We start from the raw sequence: 13,989 nt of genomic DNA, 5'->3' as shown, positions 1-13,989 counted from the left end.
TGAGGAGCAGTCAAGCCACCTTTGAGCGGAAAGAACAAGTTTCTTTATCTCCAACCCATCACAAGAACTAAGAGGCAGGGTTTTCAGAGATATTTTGGGAATATTTTTAGAGTATAGACAAGTGGGTAATCCAGGATGGGTCTACTGCAACCATTTCCATTCGCTTATCCCTGACTATTGGAAGACCATCTTAGATCAAGTGTTTTACTAGTTTTTCCTTCCTCCAGCACATTAATCGCAGGAGTGCCTTCTAAACAAATGAATGCTCTTATTACATTGCTAATGTTCACCAACATGTACCATCAATACACCCAGGTTTAGTGTGCTGCAGCCATCAACTGGAGATGTTTAGTGTTTTTATGTATTGCAAACACATCCCATTCCAGGAAAACTAAGGCCTTCCCTCGTAAGTGCCATATACAATTAGAATAGGAGCATGAAGGAAAAAGACTGGCATGTTCTGTGAAACAGTAACTTCCTAGAACCCAGACTGGCATACTATCAAGGTGTAATCCCATTCCTAGAGAGGACAGATGGCTACCGGTTAGGACTAGAATGGATTTGGGAGATCTGGCCTCAAATCCCTGCTCTGCCACAGACTTTCTGTGTGATCCTGATCAAGTCCCTTACACTCTCTGTACCTCAGTTCCCTATGTGTAAAGTGGAGGGCATGGGATTTCCGTATCTCACAGGGGTGGAGGACAACAAATACATGACAGATCGTGTGGTGCTCAGATACTAACGTAATGGGCGGGACATACAAGTACCCAAGATAGGTTCCCATCCCATAAAGTCATAAGTTACAATAGCTGGTTGTATCTATTACACTTGCATAATTAATAGGCCTGGGCCCTTTTCCAAGGGTTATGAATGGGTACAAGAATCACCAATCCTATATGGAATAGTTGAATGGACATACATACATAAAGCCACCAATCCACATTGTATAATTTGAGTACTTCAAAAACCACTTTGTCACACCACATGCAGCCAACCACAGTTAAAGCACTATAGAAAGGCCATTTCTGCAAGTCTATGGACATCTATGGATGTGCCGGCCTAGCTAGCATATCAGCCTCGAATGCAGGGCCTTACGCATGTTTGATAACAGTACCCAAGTAGTCAGAAATGTTACAAGTTAAAAAAAATAAAAATAAAATACAAAAATCACAACTCCTTTCAACAATTCAGCCATTTAAATATTTCTTCTGAAGAAGGAAAGTGCTCTTCTTCAAACTATTCCATGGTTAGCACATTTGAGGAAGACCTAGCTAGCCTGCTACTAGAGTTTAATTATTTACACCAAGTTAATAAATACCAGATACTCCTTCTAAATCTGTACAGGGTGCATAGTCCTGTAGTCGTTTGGACTTTAAATCCAGTGCTTGATAGTCATGGAGAGCAAGACATGAAACCTGAGCACAGGAAGGATCCCACGCAGCAAGAGAACACTGCATATGCAGCATAAGCCTGTTCAGTCCTGGGATCCTGGAACAAGTTCAGATGTTACAACAAGAACAGTCAAGTTCCTTCAGCAGAACCCCGACTGAGCATTAATTAAAAAGAGAGAAAAAAGACACTGTTCACAAGTTGTTAATGGGCAGGTTCTCCTCAAAGGACCAAAAGAGATCTATGCAGTCACCTACAGAGCTGTGCACCCACCTACGGGGGCATCGTACCAGAAAGTCACTTCCTCCTTTGAGAAAGACTACAGGATTCATCTCCTCCTCTCACTAGAAGATGTGATGGAAGCAAGCAGCCCTAGTTCTATTTTAGTGTTCAGATACTGCTATTCTCAGGGCAGGTCTATACTACAGGGCTAAGTCGACCTAATTTACGGAACTCCAGCTACATGAATAACGTAGCTGGAGTCAACATACCTTCGGTAGACTTATTGCAGCGTCCACATCGCGCTGGGATGACAGGAGAAATTCTCCCGTCGACTTACTTTATGCTTCTCATTCCGGAGTACTGGAGTCAACACGAGAGCGATCGGTGGTCGATTTAGTGGGTCTTCAGTAGACCTGCTAAATTGACCCGCAGTGGATTGATCGCCGCATGTCAATCCCCTGGTAAGTGGGGACAAGCCCTCAGTATTAGCCTGAAGAGAGAAACCCAAGTCCAATGTCAGATTTTAGAGCATTTCAATAATATTCAGCAGGACATAATGACCACAGACAGTTCTTTTCTCCCAGATGGGGAGCTCCATCCTCCCTTATAATCCCATGAACCTGGCTCTCCCAAGCTCTGCAGCAGAATTTAGAGCCCACAAACAAGGAAACATAGGCTACTTTAGTCTATGTACAAACTGAGGCAATTTCTATGTTTTATGGTAACTGAAGAGATGGTTCTAAACATTCAAATCCACAGAGGTCAGGATCATTCCTCCAATCCCATAACTAAAAAAGAATGTTGCCAAGGAATCTTCCATGTCCTGGTAAGAAACCCAATGATTAAGGCTGTTAAAAAAAACAAAAAAACAACAACAAAAACTTGTGGGCTCTGATTTTGTTGTGGAAACAGCAGCTTCACACACACACAGAGCAAGTTAGTTGTTGCAAATGTGAGAGGCATTGTGACTTGGTGCACAGGGTCACACCACCACTCGAATTTGGCCCAGCCATCCCTCCATCATGCTTGCCTTTGAGAACCAAGTGGGATACACAGCTTCTCTTCTGTGCTGCTGCCCTTCTTTGGGAGGCAGGCTATTTGCCTTGGAAGAAGGTGCTGGAGCTAGTCTGTGGATTCGGGCACATAAAGGACTTGTCTACACACAGGTTTTTGTACTGCTATAACTATCCATCTAGAACCCGGTCAAAGTTAAAGCAATACAACCCCTTAACATGGACAGATGAATTGGCTGTATACATATATACACCAGGGTTGAACCATTAATTATATCTGTATAAAAATAATACCCCTAACCTAAACATTACATCAGTAAATACAACAGTTTAAACCAGACCTAAGCAGGAAGGATTAGATAGGACTCCCTTTAAAAACCAAAGGGGATGCTACTGAATGCTCCCACTGGCTCTAGAAGCTGGAAATCAAACCTGCATCTATGACCATTGTGTCAGGGCAGGACGGAGAACTGTCCCAGGGACTGAATTTCAGCTCCATTGTTATCTATCCACTCTAGTACTGGTGAGGGGATCCTAAATTCTCAGCAATGTATTTAACACATTAAAAACCTATGTGAAAGTTACACGCTCAAGTTAGGTTGCATGTGCAACCTAAGTTTTGCTCCCACATGTGTACGTATTATTTCTTTCCACAGGACCGTTGCCTCATTCAGTGCCTGGGATGATCAAGGTTGTGATCTATATTAGGCTGTGTGTAGGCGCCCTGCCTTATTTGTTGCAAGAGATAGAAGGTGTAAAACAAATGAGGCAGAAGACTACAGGAAGAAAAGACAGGTGTAACGCCACACCCCAGAGGAATTCTCTTCTGTATTTGCCTTTGCAACATTCTTCCTACAAGATGCCAAATAAGTCACTAAACCAAAATTTTGGCAGAGGGCACTAGTTGTATAGGCCTCATTTCTGGGGGGTCCCCAATATGAGACACCCAGGGCCTTACATGCAGAAGTTCTAAGCACTTAACTGCAACTAAAGTCAACAGGAGCTGTGGACACAGCACCTCTGCATTGAGGCAGCGTGGCCTAGAGGAATGAGTTGACAGTTGGGAGTCAGGTGATCCCAATTCCCTTCCTCCGTGGCAAGGAGGGGGAGAGGAAAAAAAATGGCCAGCTATGAACTCAGGGAGCTCCCCTCTTCCCCCAGCTCTCCCAGTGCATACGTGAAGGTGGGGTACAGCAGTGCCCTGGGTCCAGCTTTTTAGACATTCATATGCAATTCTTTTGGCAGGATACCAAAGTTGTGCTGATACCACATGAGAAGTGGAGATTTTCAGGTTTTCCTCAGTCAAACCCATATGGAATTTCACAGAACAAAGAAAAGGCACTTGTCTGGCCACAGGTCTCTTCTTGTCAAATTCCAAAGGCCAGCTACGAAGTCACAAGATTCTTTTATAATTAAAGTGTTAGGAAAGCCAACAGGGAACATTTTAAAGTTCTGTATGATATACTGCCTTAGTTCTAACTTGCAATTCAGAGGCTTGGTCTAACACAACCAACTTATAGATTCATAGATACTAAGGTCAGAAGGGACCATTCTGATCATCTAGTCCGACCTCCTGCACAGCGCAGGCCACAGAATGTCACCCACCCACTCCTATGAAAAACCTCACCCATGTCTGAGCTATTGAAGTCCTTAAATCATGGTTTAAAGACTTCAAGGAGCAGAGAAGCCTCCCTCAAGTCAACCATGCCCCATGCTACAGAGGAAGGCGAAAAACCTCCAGGGCCTCTTCCAATCTGCCCTGGAGGAAAATTCCTTCCCGACCCCAAATATGGCAATCAGCTAAACCCTGAGCATATGGGCAAGATTCACCAGCCAGATACCCAGGAAAAAATTTTCTGTAGTAACTCAGATCCCATCCATCTAATATCCCATCTCAGGGGATTTGGCCTTTGACGTATAACTATGTCTCTTAAGGGTGTGGATTTTCCATGCCCCTGAACAAGGCAGTTATACCGACCTAACCTCCAGCGTAGACAGCGCTATGTTGATGGGAGGGCTTCTCCCATTGACAAAGCTAATGCCTCTTGGGGAGGTGGAGTATCTACGCTAATGGGAGAAGCTCTGCTGTTGGCGTAGGTAGCGTCTTCACTAAGCGCTGCACCAGTGCAGCTGTGCCATTGCAGCACTGCATATATAGACACACTCAGTTAATACCAGCCCAAAACAAATCAGAGTTGTCAATAGTTATAGCTAGCAACTTTTGGAGACCCTGACTGGCAACTTTCTTTCTGGTCTTTGAGACTATTCCAATCACAATAGTTATGTTATGGGAAGATCAGCATACTGGTTACTGCATATGAAACTGGAAAAACCCTGTTCCTCCATCATAACCCCTCATGTTTTACTTCTACACCCTGGTTTCTTACAATAGTTTAACAAAAAAAGTCACCCTCCCACTGGGAATGGGGAGGCAGGGGAAGGAAAGGGTGAAAAATCACCCTGTTATTCACCTCCCCTCCCCACAAAAAGGAGAGGACCACTGGAACCCCAGCTTCAATATCATTTTACTCTGGATTATCTAAAGCAAGGAATTATTTGTACAAGAACTATTACATAGGTAACAGTAATAAAAGCTACCATTACACAGCATCTTATACATTTCACTATAGAAATCTCACATGTACATATTGACAGCTCAGCAAGTGTTTACACAATGCTCAGAGACACTCCAGAAAGACAGACAACCAGCGCCAAACTTACAAATGCCTCTTCCTCACTGCTGAGCTATGACAAGAACTGGGAGTGCAGGTGTATAGAGAAGAGGAAGAAATATGAACTCCTCCCCGATCCCTATTGTACATTTACACCACATAGTTAGATCACTACAGGAACAAGGAAAGTATGCACACGAGATCAACCCTGAAAGAAGCGGCTGTTCCTGTTCCAGCCCTTACCAAAGCTACTCTGTCATTCTGCAAACCTCCTACAGCTGGTTTGGGCACTGTGTTTCTTTAGACACAGAGCACCATAAAAAGCTGTGGGTGGTTTTTTTTAATGCATTATACTAAAAAAAATAATCCTATATTAAATGGACTAGTGGCCTGGTAATTAAGGAATAGGTCTGGGAGTCAGAAGACCTAGCTTCTATTCTCAGCTCTATTACAGACTTGTTGCATCACCTTGGCAAGTCACTTAACCTCTGTGCCACAGCTTCCCCCTTCTGTAAAAGAATTACCACCACCAGAGTGCAAGACTGGAACGGAAAGATCTGTGCTCCAGTGGCAAGCTTTCCCTAGGAAGTAGTGGACTGCCCCCAACTACCAACTTTGACAGAATTTCAGCTTTTAAAAGAAGTTTAAGTTTATGCACATAATATTGTAAAGATTACATTCAGTTTGTGTTTGGAAGGTCAACTGAAGTCTTCCTGAGCCTGCAGAAAACAGCTCCAATCTCTTTGCAGCTGCTCAGCTTGCCCAAGTCAATAAGGGCAAGCAACTAAAAAAAGGACACTATCAATTTCTCTATTGTCATCCAGGCAGGTGGACATTAGAAAAACTGACAAGACCTGTGCCAGTTCCACTCAACTCCCCCAAATATCAACAGGGAACAATAACTTCCACCCTCCCATCTTTCACATTCACCTCTAGCTGGTAGATTTAGGACTTTGGAGAGCAAGTGACTGGTACATTTTTCTCAATCCATGTGCATTTCCCCTTTATACACAAGGGGCTGCCCCAAAAAATTTACAATGAACTTTTTTTTTGTTGACTAATTTCAACAAATTTAAGTTTGACATAGCACCTTTTAAAGAGCATACGCTGATTTTTAAGTTCCTGGTTTAAAAAAAAATACAAGGGGGGGGGGTAAGGAAAAGCTATTGTACTCCCCTGCTGATGTTTACAAGGGTCTTTACAGGAGGGGACATGGGTGGGTCTAGCAGCAATACTGTCAGGCCCACCCCTCCTGTCCTCCTTCACTTTGTACATCCCTTCAGTTTTAGCTTTACTACTGTGACAACTTAGAAACACTCCTGCAGGACCCAAGTAATGACATGCAGGTGAACTTCTCCCCAAAGCAGTGCATGTGACAGCAAATGCAACCGAGCACGTCAATAAACTGCCCATATACAAAGTGGCATCAAATGTACCAAGTAAACAAACAGGGGAGGGAAGAGTACCTTTTCTCCTGTAGTGTTCCAATTATAGTGATTGTAGGTGTTACCTGAAAGATCAGCAAGTACAGATTTTTCAGGTGGAAAGGGAATTTCCAAGTTGGTGTCCCTTTGAGCACAATAGCAAGGACACTGGTGGGGAAGCAGGTGGTGTTGTAACACCAAGACAGCATGGGAGCCTGTGTTATTTTATGCTCCCTTTTAAGTTTTCATTTGTTTTGAAGAAAAGCTGCTGGGTTGTTTATTGCAGGGCATGCATGTTAATACCCCTGGAAGGTCGGTAGATATTTACTAATATTATCCTCAGATGAAAGGTGCTATATCAGCCCAAAGTATCCTTGGAAGCTTAAGTTTCAGAGTAGCAGCTGTGTTAGTCTGTATCCGCAAAAAGAAAAGGAGTACTTGTAGGAGTACTACAAGGCAGGCACCTTAGAGATTAACAAATTTGGAAGCTTAGTATCTTCATGGATTTAAAAAAGTGATATTTGAAAACTCATTTTAAAAAAAAAAAAAAGAAAAAGAAACAGTCTTCCCACATCCCTATGACCTCCTGCCATGATGGGAGAGAGATGTGGTATGTATTTTTCTAGTGTATTATTGAAAAAAACCATCACCGTACTAGCATTATAGCCTAGTGTTTTAACAAGTTAAGTGGAATGACAACGGAACTAGACTGACAGTGATAGGAAACCGTCTGCCGAAGATTCTGTTTAAAAAAAAAAGGAAGTTAATAAAGTGACCCCTGCACCTGTCCCCACTCCATCCCCCATCCCAAACTCCAGAGTGCACATTCTATTAGTATCTTGGCAATAATAGTAGCACAATAGGAGTTACCATACACAAAAAGGTGATCTCATTACCCCCATGCAGAGTAATAAATAAGCACTTATGCAATGCCCTTCATTTGTAGACCTCAGCATATTTTATTAAGGTGGGCAAGCATTATTAAACCCACATCAGCTAAGTAACTAAGGCAGAGTGATTACGTGACTTGTCCACGGTTATACACCATGAGTCAGTGAAAGAGCAGGGAACCTGACCCCAATTCTGACTCCCATTTGGGTGTCCTATCCACTAGATTATGCCGCCCCGGTAGATGCCATTAGTTCATTGGGGCTTCCCAAAGCACAGGTTGTATCCTGAAACACCAGCCTCCTAAACCCACTTGCACAAAATATTTAAACAGAATGGGGAGGCCAAGGCCTTGTCTACACTAGACCAGTTTAACTAAAATCAATTTAAAAGTTAATCTAGCTAAACTGGTTGAACCTTAAGTGTGTCTACATTACGGGCTTGCACCATTTTAAGAAATTTTACGTTAGGGGCTTACATCAATTTTAAAAATCAATTTAATGAAACCAGTGTACTTTTCTAGTAGAGACAAGGTCTGAAAGTCATTCACAGGCAAGGCCCACATCACAAAAGAATGCCACCTCTCTTTTGTTGTAGAGAACTAATGTTTACTAGACCTTACGGGCAATGCAAGACCTGCCAACAATGCAATCCTAAGCAAGAAAAAACCCTAAGATAAAAGTGAACAGGAGCCAGGGCTCAATTTCAGATTCCAAGATATCACAGCTCACTGGCACTAAATGGCTCTGTGCTGCCAATTTATTTTGAAAACCATGTTTTTAACAACATGTTCATGCTTCAGTTGTTACTAAAGTTGAGATTTTAAAGTCAACAACTGGGTCAAGAGATTTTTTTTTTTTTGGTTGTTATTAGCACATTATTGTTTTTAAACCAAGTTCCCTGAACATGTAATAAATGTCTCTGGATGACAGTACACCTATAGGGAGGTTATTCAATATGTGAATGTTTAATGCAACCCAAAGACATCTCCCATTACAGAAGATGCCTTTTACTGTAGTTAGTATTGTATCAAGACAAATACCCACCTACGAGGAGTCTCTTCTTGCAGGCAGTTTTCTTGAGGATTGTTCTGCTCCCTGACCCCACCCTTTTTTCTTTATAATTTGACTACTAATGGAACTGGATAAAGTCCTAGTCCACTACCAAAACTAGCTATACACTACAGGAAAAAAAGGTGAGTGTTTATCTTTTCATTTTACTAAGAGCTCTAGAAGCCCTGTATGTGAGATGGCCCAGACTTCCTGCTGGTCATTCCCATAGACCTCCAGGATCTTCTAGATTCACTTATTCTGTAAAACAAGTCTTCTAATGTCAGTCCAACTCTGTATTTCCAGACTAAAATGGTCATAAGAACTAACAACAGAGTCCCTGCATCTGCCCCGCTCCATACAGATAGAGAACATCCCGGTATTCACAACTCCCTGGATCAGCTGTGCATTCTTATAGGTGACCTATCTGCAAAAGTCTTTAGTGTTGAGACGGTTACATATTGCTGTGCACAAGTGAGCAGCTACTTTTAACCTCTTATAGGAAAGAGTCTTTCAAATCAAGGTTTAACATTAAAAAAAAGTGAAGTAAGTCCTAAAGCAAGAGATGGGTAAAAAGGTCTGTACCTCCACATCATTCATCCTGAGCTTAGAGAATCAATAACATTTATACTTTTTCTTCCTTAGTGCCTGCCTCTTCCCCCCTCAAGAAACCTAAACATTTTTCCCTTCTGGATGACTATATGAAGGGAACTAACTATACACTTCCCCCCCCCCCCCAACTCCCTTCCCTTGATCTGGAAGTAGAGGTACGGGGGGGGGGGAGAAAAGAGGAGGGAAGGAAGGAATTGTTCCCCCCCCTGCTCCAAACTCATCCTTCTGAAATTTCTCAGGTAAGGTTATTTGATAAGCCCCAATTGGCTCACCACTGTACAAGACAAAATGAGATTGAAAGCACTTAGTTTAGTCTGATCTAAGAAACAAAACAGGATACATTGAGAGGAGGTTATAACATAATTTTGGGGTATTATTATTAAACTTACTTCTTGTGGGCAGAGAAGATGCAGGGGGAACTGGTTCCACAGTGCCAGGCAACAGGGTTTCACAACGTGAAGAAGGATTGTGTGCATTTATGTCTGATCATCCTTGGCGCATAGAACTTTTTATAGAGGCCATTTGTGCTGTCAAAAAGTCACTTTCACTCCCAAAACACCAAACATACATTCACTAATAATTTGAGTTGATAGGACTAGATGGCTCACACATATTAAACTGAATGCCTGGAGTATAAATTATAACCAGACCTCCAGGATACACCGGGGGTGAGGTTGTTTTTTTTAAACTAAAATTTTTTTGAAAGTTTCTATCACAGAATCACAACCATGCTATCCATAATCCAAATAGGTCTATGCACTGGAGTAAAAATCCGTCTCAAACAAACAGTTTAATCTTGGGCTGTTTTTTTAGTGCCCATCTTATCCAGGTTGATTTTTTTTTTTTATACAAGATATAAAATTCCTCAGTAGGGCACCAGTTTACATGATACATTAGTGCAACTTTCTTGCAAATACATAGGGTTGTATTGCCCGGGAACTCAAATGTTTACCCAGAATAGTTACAAGTTGCATGTGGACAACAGTGACCACAGCAGTGATAAGAGCCACTCTACTAGAAAACACACTATTTTAATATAACAGAGAGAACACAGCTAAGCTGAAGCAGACATCACTATCAGTTATCAAGGAACAAAACTTACTCTAAGTTTTCAGAGCCACAGAAGAGAAGGATTGAGCAAGAAGGGAGAACTCTGTAGCTGTATGTCACACTCCAGAGTACCAAATGTCTCTGACCCAGAGCTTGCAATGAAAACAGGCAGGGTATGAGCAGAGAGAAGTCTGTCAGTCCTGCACAAGGCCATTACACATTCAGATCTAAGACATGTAAACACAGCGTAATAGATTATCTGCAAACTCTGATTAAGAACAGATATGAACAGAATGTTAGCATCACTGTCCCAATATCCAAAATGTCTGACTTACATGTAGCTGAAAGTGCAATAGCACATTTGTATTGCTGATATTAGTTACATTTCCAGCAAAAAGAAAAAAGGAGTACTTGTGGCACCTTAGAGACTAACAAATTTATTTGAGCATAAGCTTTTGTGAACTACAGCTCAAAATTAACAACAAAAATATTGATTTAGAGACTCTTTTACCCTGCTCCCACTTCTCTCCAGAAAGTAGGAATTTACAATATAGTCAGGCCCAACAGTTCCAGGCATTTGATGTTTAGTGTCACTATAACAAAACTAACAATTGTTCCTTCCGAACTTTAAAAAAAAAAAAAAAAAAAAAGGTCTTGAAACATAGGTAAGGAGTTAGGCCAGACCTGTACTTTAAGAGAAAGCTCAATATGAAAAAAAGTGTTAATCGATAATTCACCATTTCTAGAGCTGCAGCTACAAATGCTTTTTAAAAGGTTTCTAATATACCCCATAAAAGCCCCACATTCACTATCTGATAACAAACCCAGCCAATTTCAATTCTGAAATGGGTCAAAATTAGTCAGGAATAAATGCATCCTTAGATTCCATCAAAGAAATCCTTTATACCAATGGGAAAGTCACATAACCAAAACAAACAGCACGCCCATTGTACAGAGAACCCCTGCTACTGTTCCGACAACACTGAATCTATTCCAGGCTGTATAAAACATAACAAGCAAAATAAATCCAAGGTACAAACAAAATGCCATTGCCTCCTCTTTTGTTTCAGGCACAATGCAACAAGGGCAGCCTGTCTGGAACTCTGCTCCTGCTGATACAGTATTGCTACTGAACTTCCTCAAGGTCAGAGCCAATTTCAGCTGTGGAATAAAAAGGCAGATAGTGGCAGTGATGGTTTGGGTTATGGCTGGCAGAAAAGCAGAGTGTAAAAGTTTATGAGCTCATCAGGATTGTTGTACCATTACATCAGAGGCAATTATAAATGGCCAAGAGCAGGAGATGGGGAGCCAATCAGATCACAGATAGGATGTCAACCTAAGACCAACTGTCTCCTGGCTTTGACAGAAGGATTTTACCTCCATAATTCAAATCCCAAACCAAAGCAATCTGCACTTACTACTCCAATCACTGAACTGTTTACCAGCACTTCCAGGGAGAGGCCCAGACCACTGGGCTAACCAAGAGACTGCTCAGGAAAATGGCCACAGCTAACCTGGGCAAGCTGCAGCTGCCCAGAACAGGTCACTTCCCACCTTCCTACCCCCAGGAAGTGCAAAGGCCCCCTCACTTGGAGCAAGAAGAGGGAGGCAGGGTGTAATGGGGGCAAATGAGCAAGTGCTGCTCTGCAGAGCTCGCACCACCTCTACTGATCTCACCCCTTCCCATGCCCAACAACGAGGAGCTCAACTACCCACCTCCACCCCAGGCACACACGCACCATAGTGCCAGGCCCTTCCTCCACCCAGGGGCTCCCCCCAGCTCCCCCCTAGAGCCCCCAAGGCAGGCAGGGGAAGTGGGAAGGAGAAGGCACCTCTCTGGAAGCCTCGCACAAAGGCTGGAAGGGGAGGAAGAGAAGGCAGAGAGGCAGCCATTTTAGAGAGAGAAAGACACAGACAATGGCAGCTCCCCAGCACTGTGGGTCCAAGTGGGGGAGGGAACCCGTAGGAAATTCGCCCCCCCCCGTCGCCCCCCCATCCCTGCCCCTCGTGGGTGCCCCTCTTCTGCCCTTGCCCCGGCCCCCCTCCACACATCCCCCCCACGTGCGCCCAGCCCCTGCCCCCCTCCACACATCCCCCCCTGCCCCCCTCCACACATTCACCCCCCCCCCCGTGCCAAGCCCTCACCTGCTGGGTCCTAGCGAGCGGCTGTCCCCCTCCAGCGCTGCTGCTCCCGGGGCTCATGGGCGCATGGTGGCTCCTTTGTTGGCCCCCTCCTGCGGCCGTGGCCCAGGCCTGGCTATTGCCCCCACCGTACTGGGAGGCCATGTCCGCGGCCGGGCCCTTGGCAGCGGCTCCCCCGTCCTGGGGCCCGCCGCTGTAGTCGCCCCCGGGGTAGCCCTGGTAGCCGCGGGCTGAGCTGGGGGAGGTAAGCAGCTGGTTGAGGGTGGGGGTAGCGGTGGGCTGCGGGGTGGCGCCCCCTCCTCCTGCTGCCCCGCCGGCGGCCGAGGGCCCCATGGCCCCGAAGCGCTGCTGCTGCTGCTGCTGCTGCTGGAAGGCGGCGGCGGCGGCGGCGGGGGATTTGGCCCCGGCGGCCGCTTGCGCGGGGCTCTGCGCGCTGCCCCGGGGGGAGCTCAGGGCGTAGGCCTGGGGGGGAGGCGGGTAGGCGCCGGCGCTGCGCCCGGCCGCCGCCGCCGCGTAGTACGAGTTGTACTGGTGGTTGGGGAAGCCGTGCTCGGCGCCGCCATGCGAGTTCTGGGGAGGGGGCGGCCCCGGGGGGGCCCCCGCCGGCCCCGGGTAGGGCTGCTCCAGGCCCCCGCTCTGCAGCGCTGCCATGCCAGTGCTTTGTTGTCCGCCATGTTGGTGGAAGGCAGCCGCGGCGGCGGCGGCGACGGCAGCAGCCTGGGCTCCCCGGCCGTAGGGCGGCCCGAAGCCGTAGGCTGGCGGGGCCAAGGCGGCCGGGTGGGAAGGGGGAGGCTGCTGCGGCGGCGGCGGCGGCTGCTGCTGCTGCTGCGGCGCCCCCACCCCGTCGCTGCCGCCGCCGCCGCCGCCGGGCGGCTCCGGGAGGTTATTGTTCAGGGTGGCGGCGGCAGCGGCGGGCCTGGGGCCCGCGTTCCCGTTCGAGCTCTTCAGGTCGGGCTCGGCCCCGGCGTCCCCTCCGTTGCTCTCGGCCCCGTCCTGCAGCTCCTTCCCCGGGGGGCCCTCGCTCTCCGCCTGCTTCTCGCCGCCGCGCTCCGCCACCGCCTCGCCCCCCGCCTCCTCCGGGGGACAATCCCGCTGCTGCGCCTCCGCTTTCTTCAGCTCGGCTGGAGCCGGGGCGCCCAGGCTGCTGGCGGCGGCGGGGGCGACCTGAGCAGCCATGATCCCCCCTCCCCACCTAGCCACCCTCCCCGGACCCCTGCCCCCGAGCTGCTCCCCTGCCTGGCCGGCCGGCGGGAGGCCTCGCTGCTCTGCTGCTCCCCGCTCAGGCGGCGGCGGGCTCTTCAGGGCAGCGGGGGCTCATTCCCCCCCGGCCTGGCTGGCGAGGCGGGGAGGGCTCCGCTGGGCTGGGCTCCCCGGGGCCTGCCCCGCTGTGCCTCCTCGGTTGCAGCCGGCGGAGAAAGGGGAGGAGGGATCGGGGGAGAGGAGAAGGGGGGGGGGACCCGGGACGGGGCTCCCGGCGTGGGAGAGGCAAGAGGGAGGGGGGGGGTGCGGCGGGCGAGCGGACCCCGTC

At 46.8% G+C, this 13,989-nt stretch overlaps 1 protein-coding gene across 1 annotated transcript in view; it reads right to left on the bottom strand.

Annotated features, from left to right (window-relative positions):
- The window catches only part of ARID1A (AT-rich interaction domain 1A), a 74,793-nt gene extending 61,131 nt beyond the window's left edge, over positions 1–13,662 (bottom strand). The window contains exon 1 of the mRNA XM_038377699.2: positions 12,465–13,662. Within this exon, the coding sequence (XP_038233627.1) occupies positions 12,465–13,637 (1,173 nt within the window). The 5' untranslated portion in view covers positions 13,638–13,662. The remainder of the gene's footprint in view (positions 1–12,464) is intronic.
- Positions 13,663–13,989: the final 327 nt, after the last annotated feature.

Source organism: Dermochelys coriacea, chromosome 19 (assembly GCF_009764565.3).
Source record: "Dermochelys coriacea isolate rDerCor1 chromosome 19, rDerCor1.pri.v4, whole genome shotgun sequence".
Classification (NCBI taxonomy): Eukaryota; Metazoa; Chordata; order Testudines; family Dermochelyidae; genus Dermochelys; species Dermochelys coriacea.
This window is presented reverse-complemented; position numbering and strand designations above follow the sequence as displayed.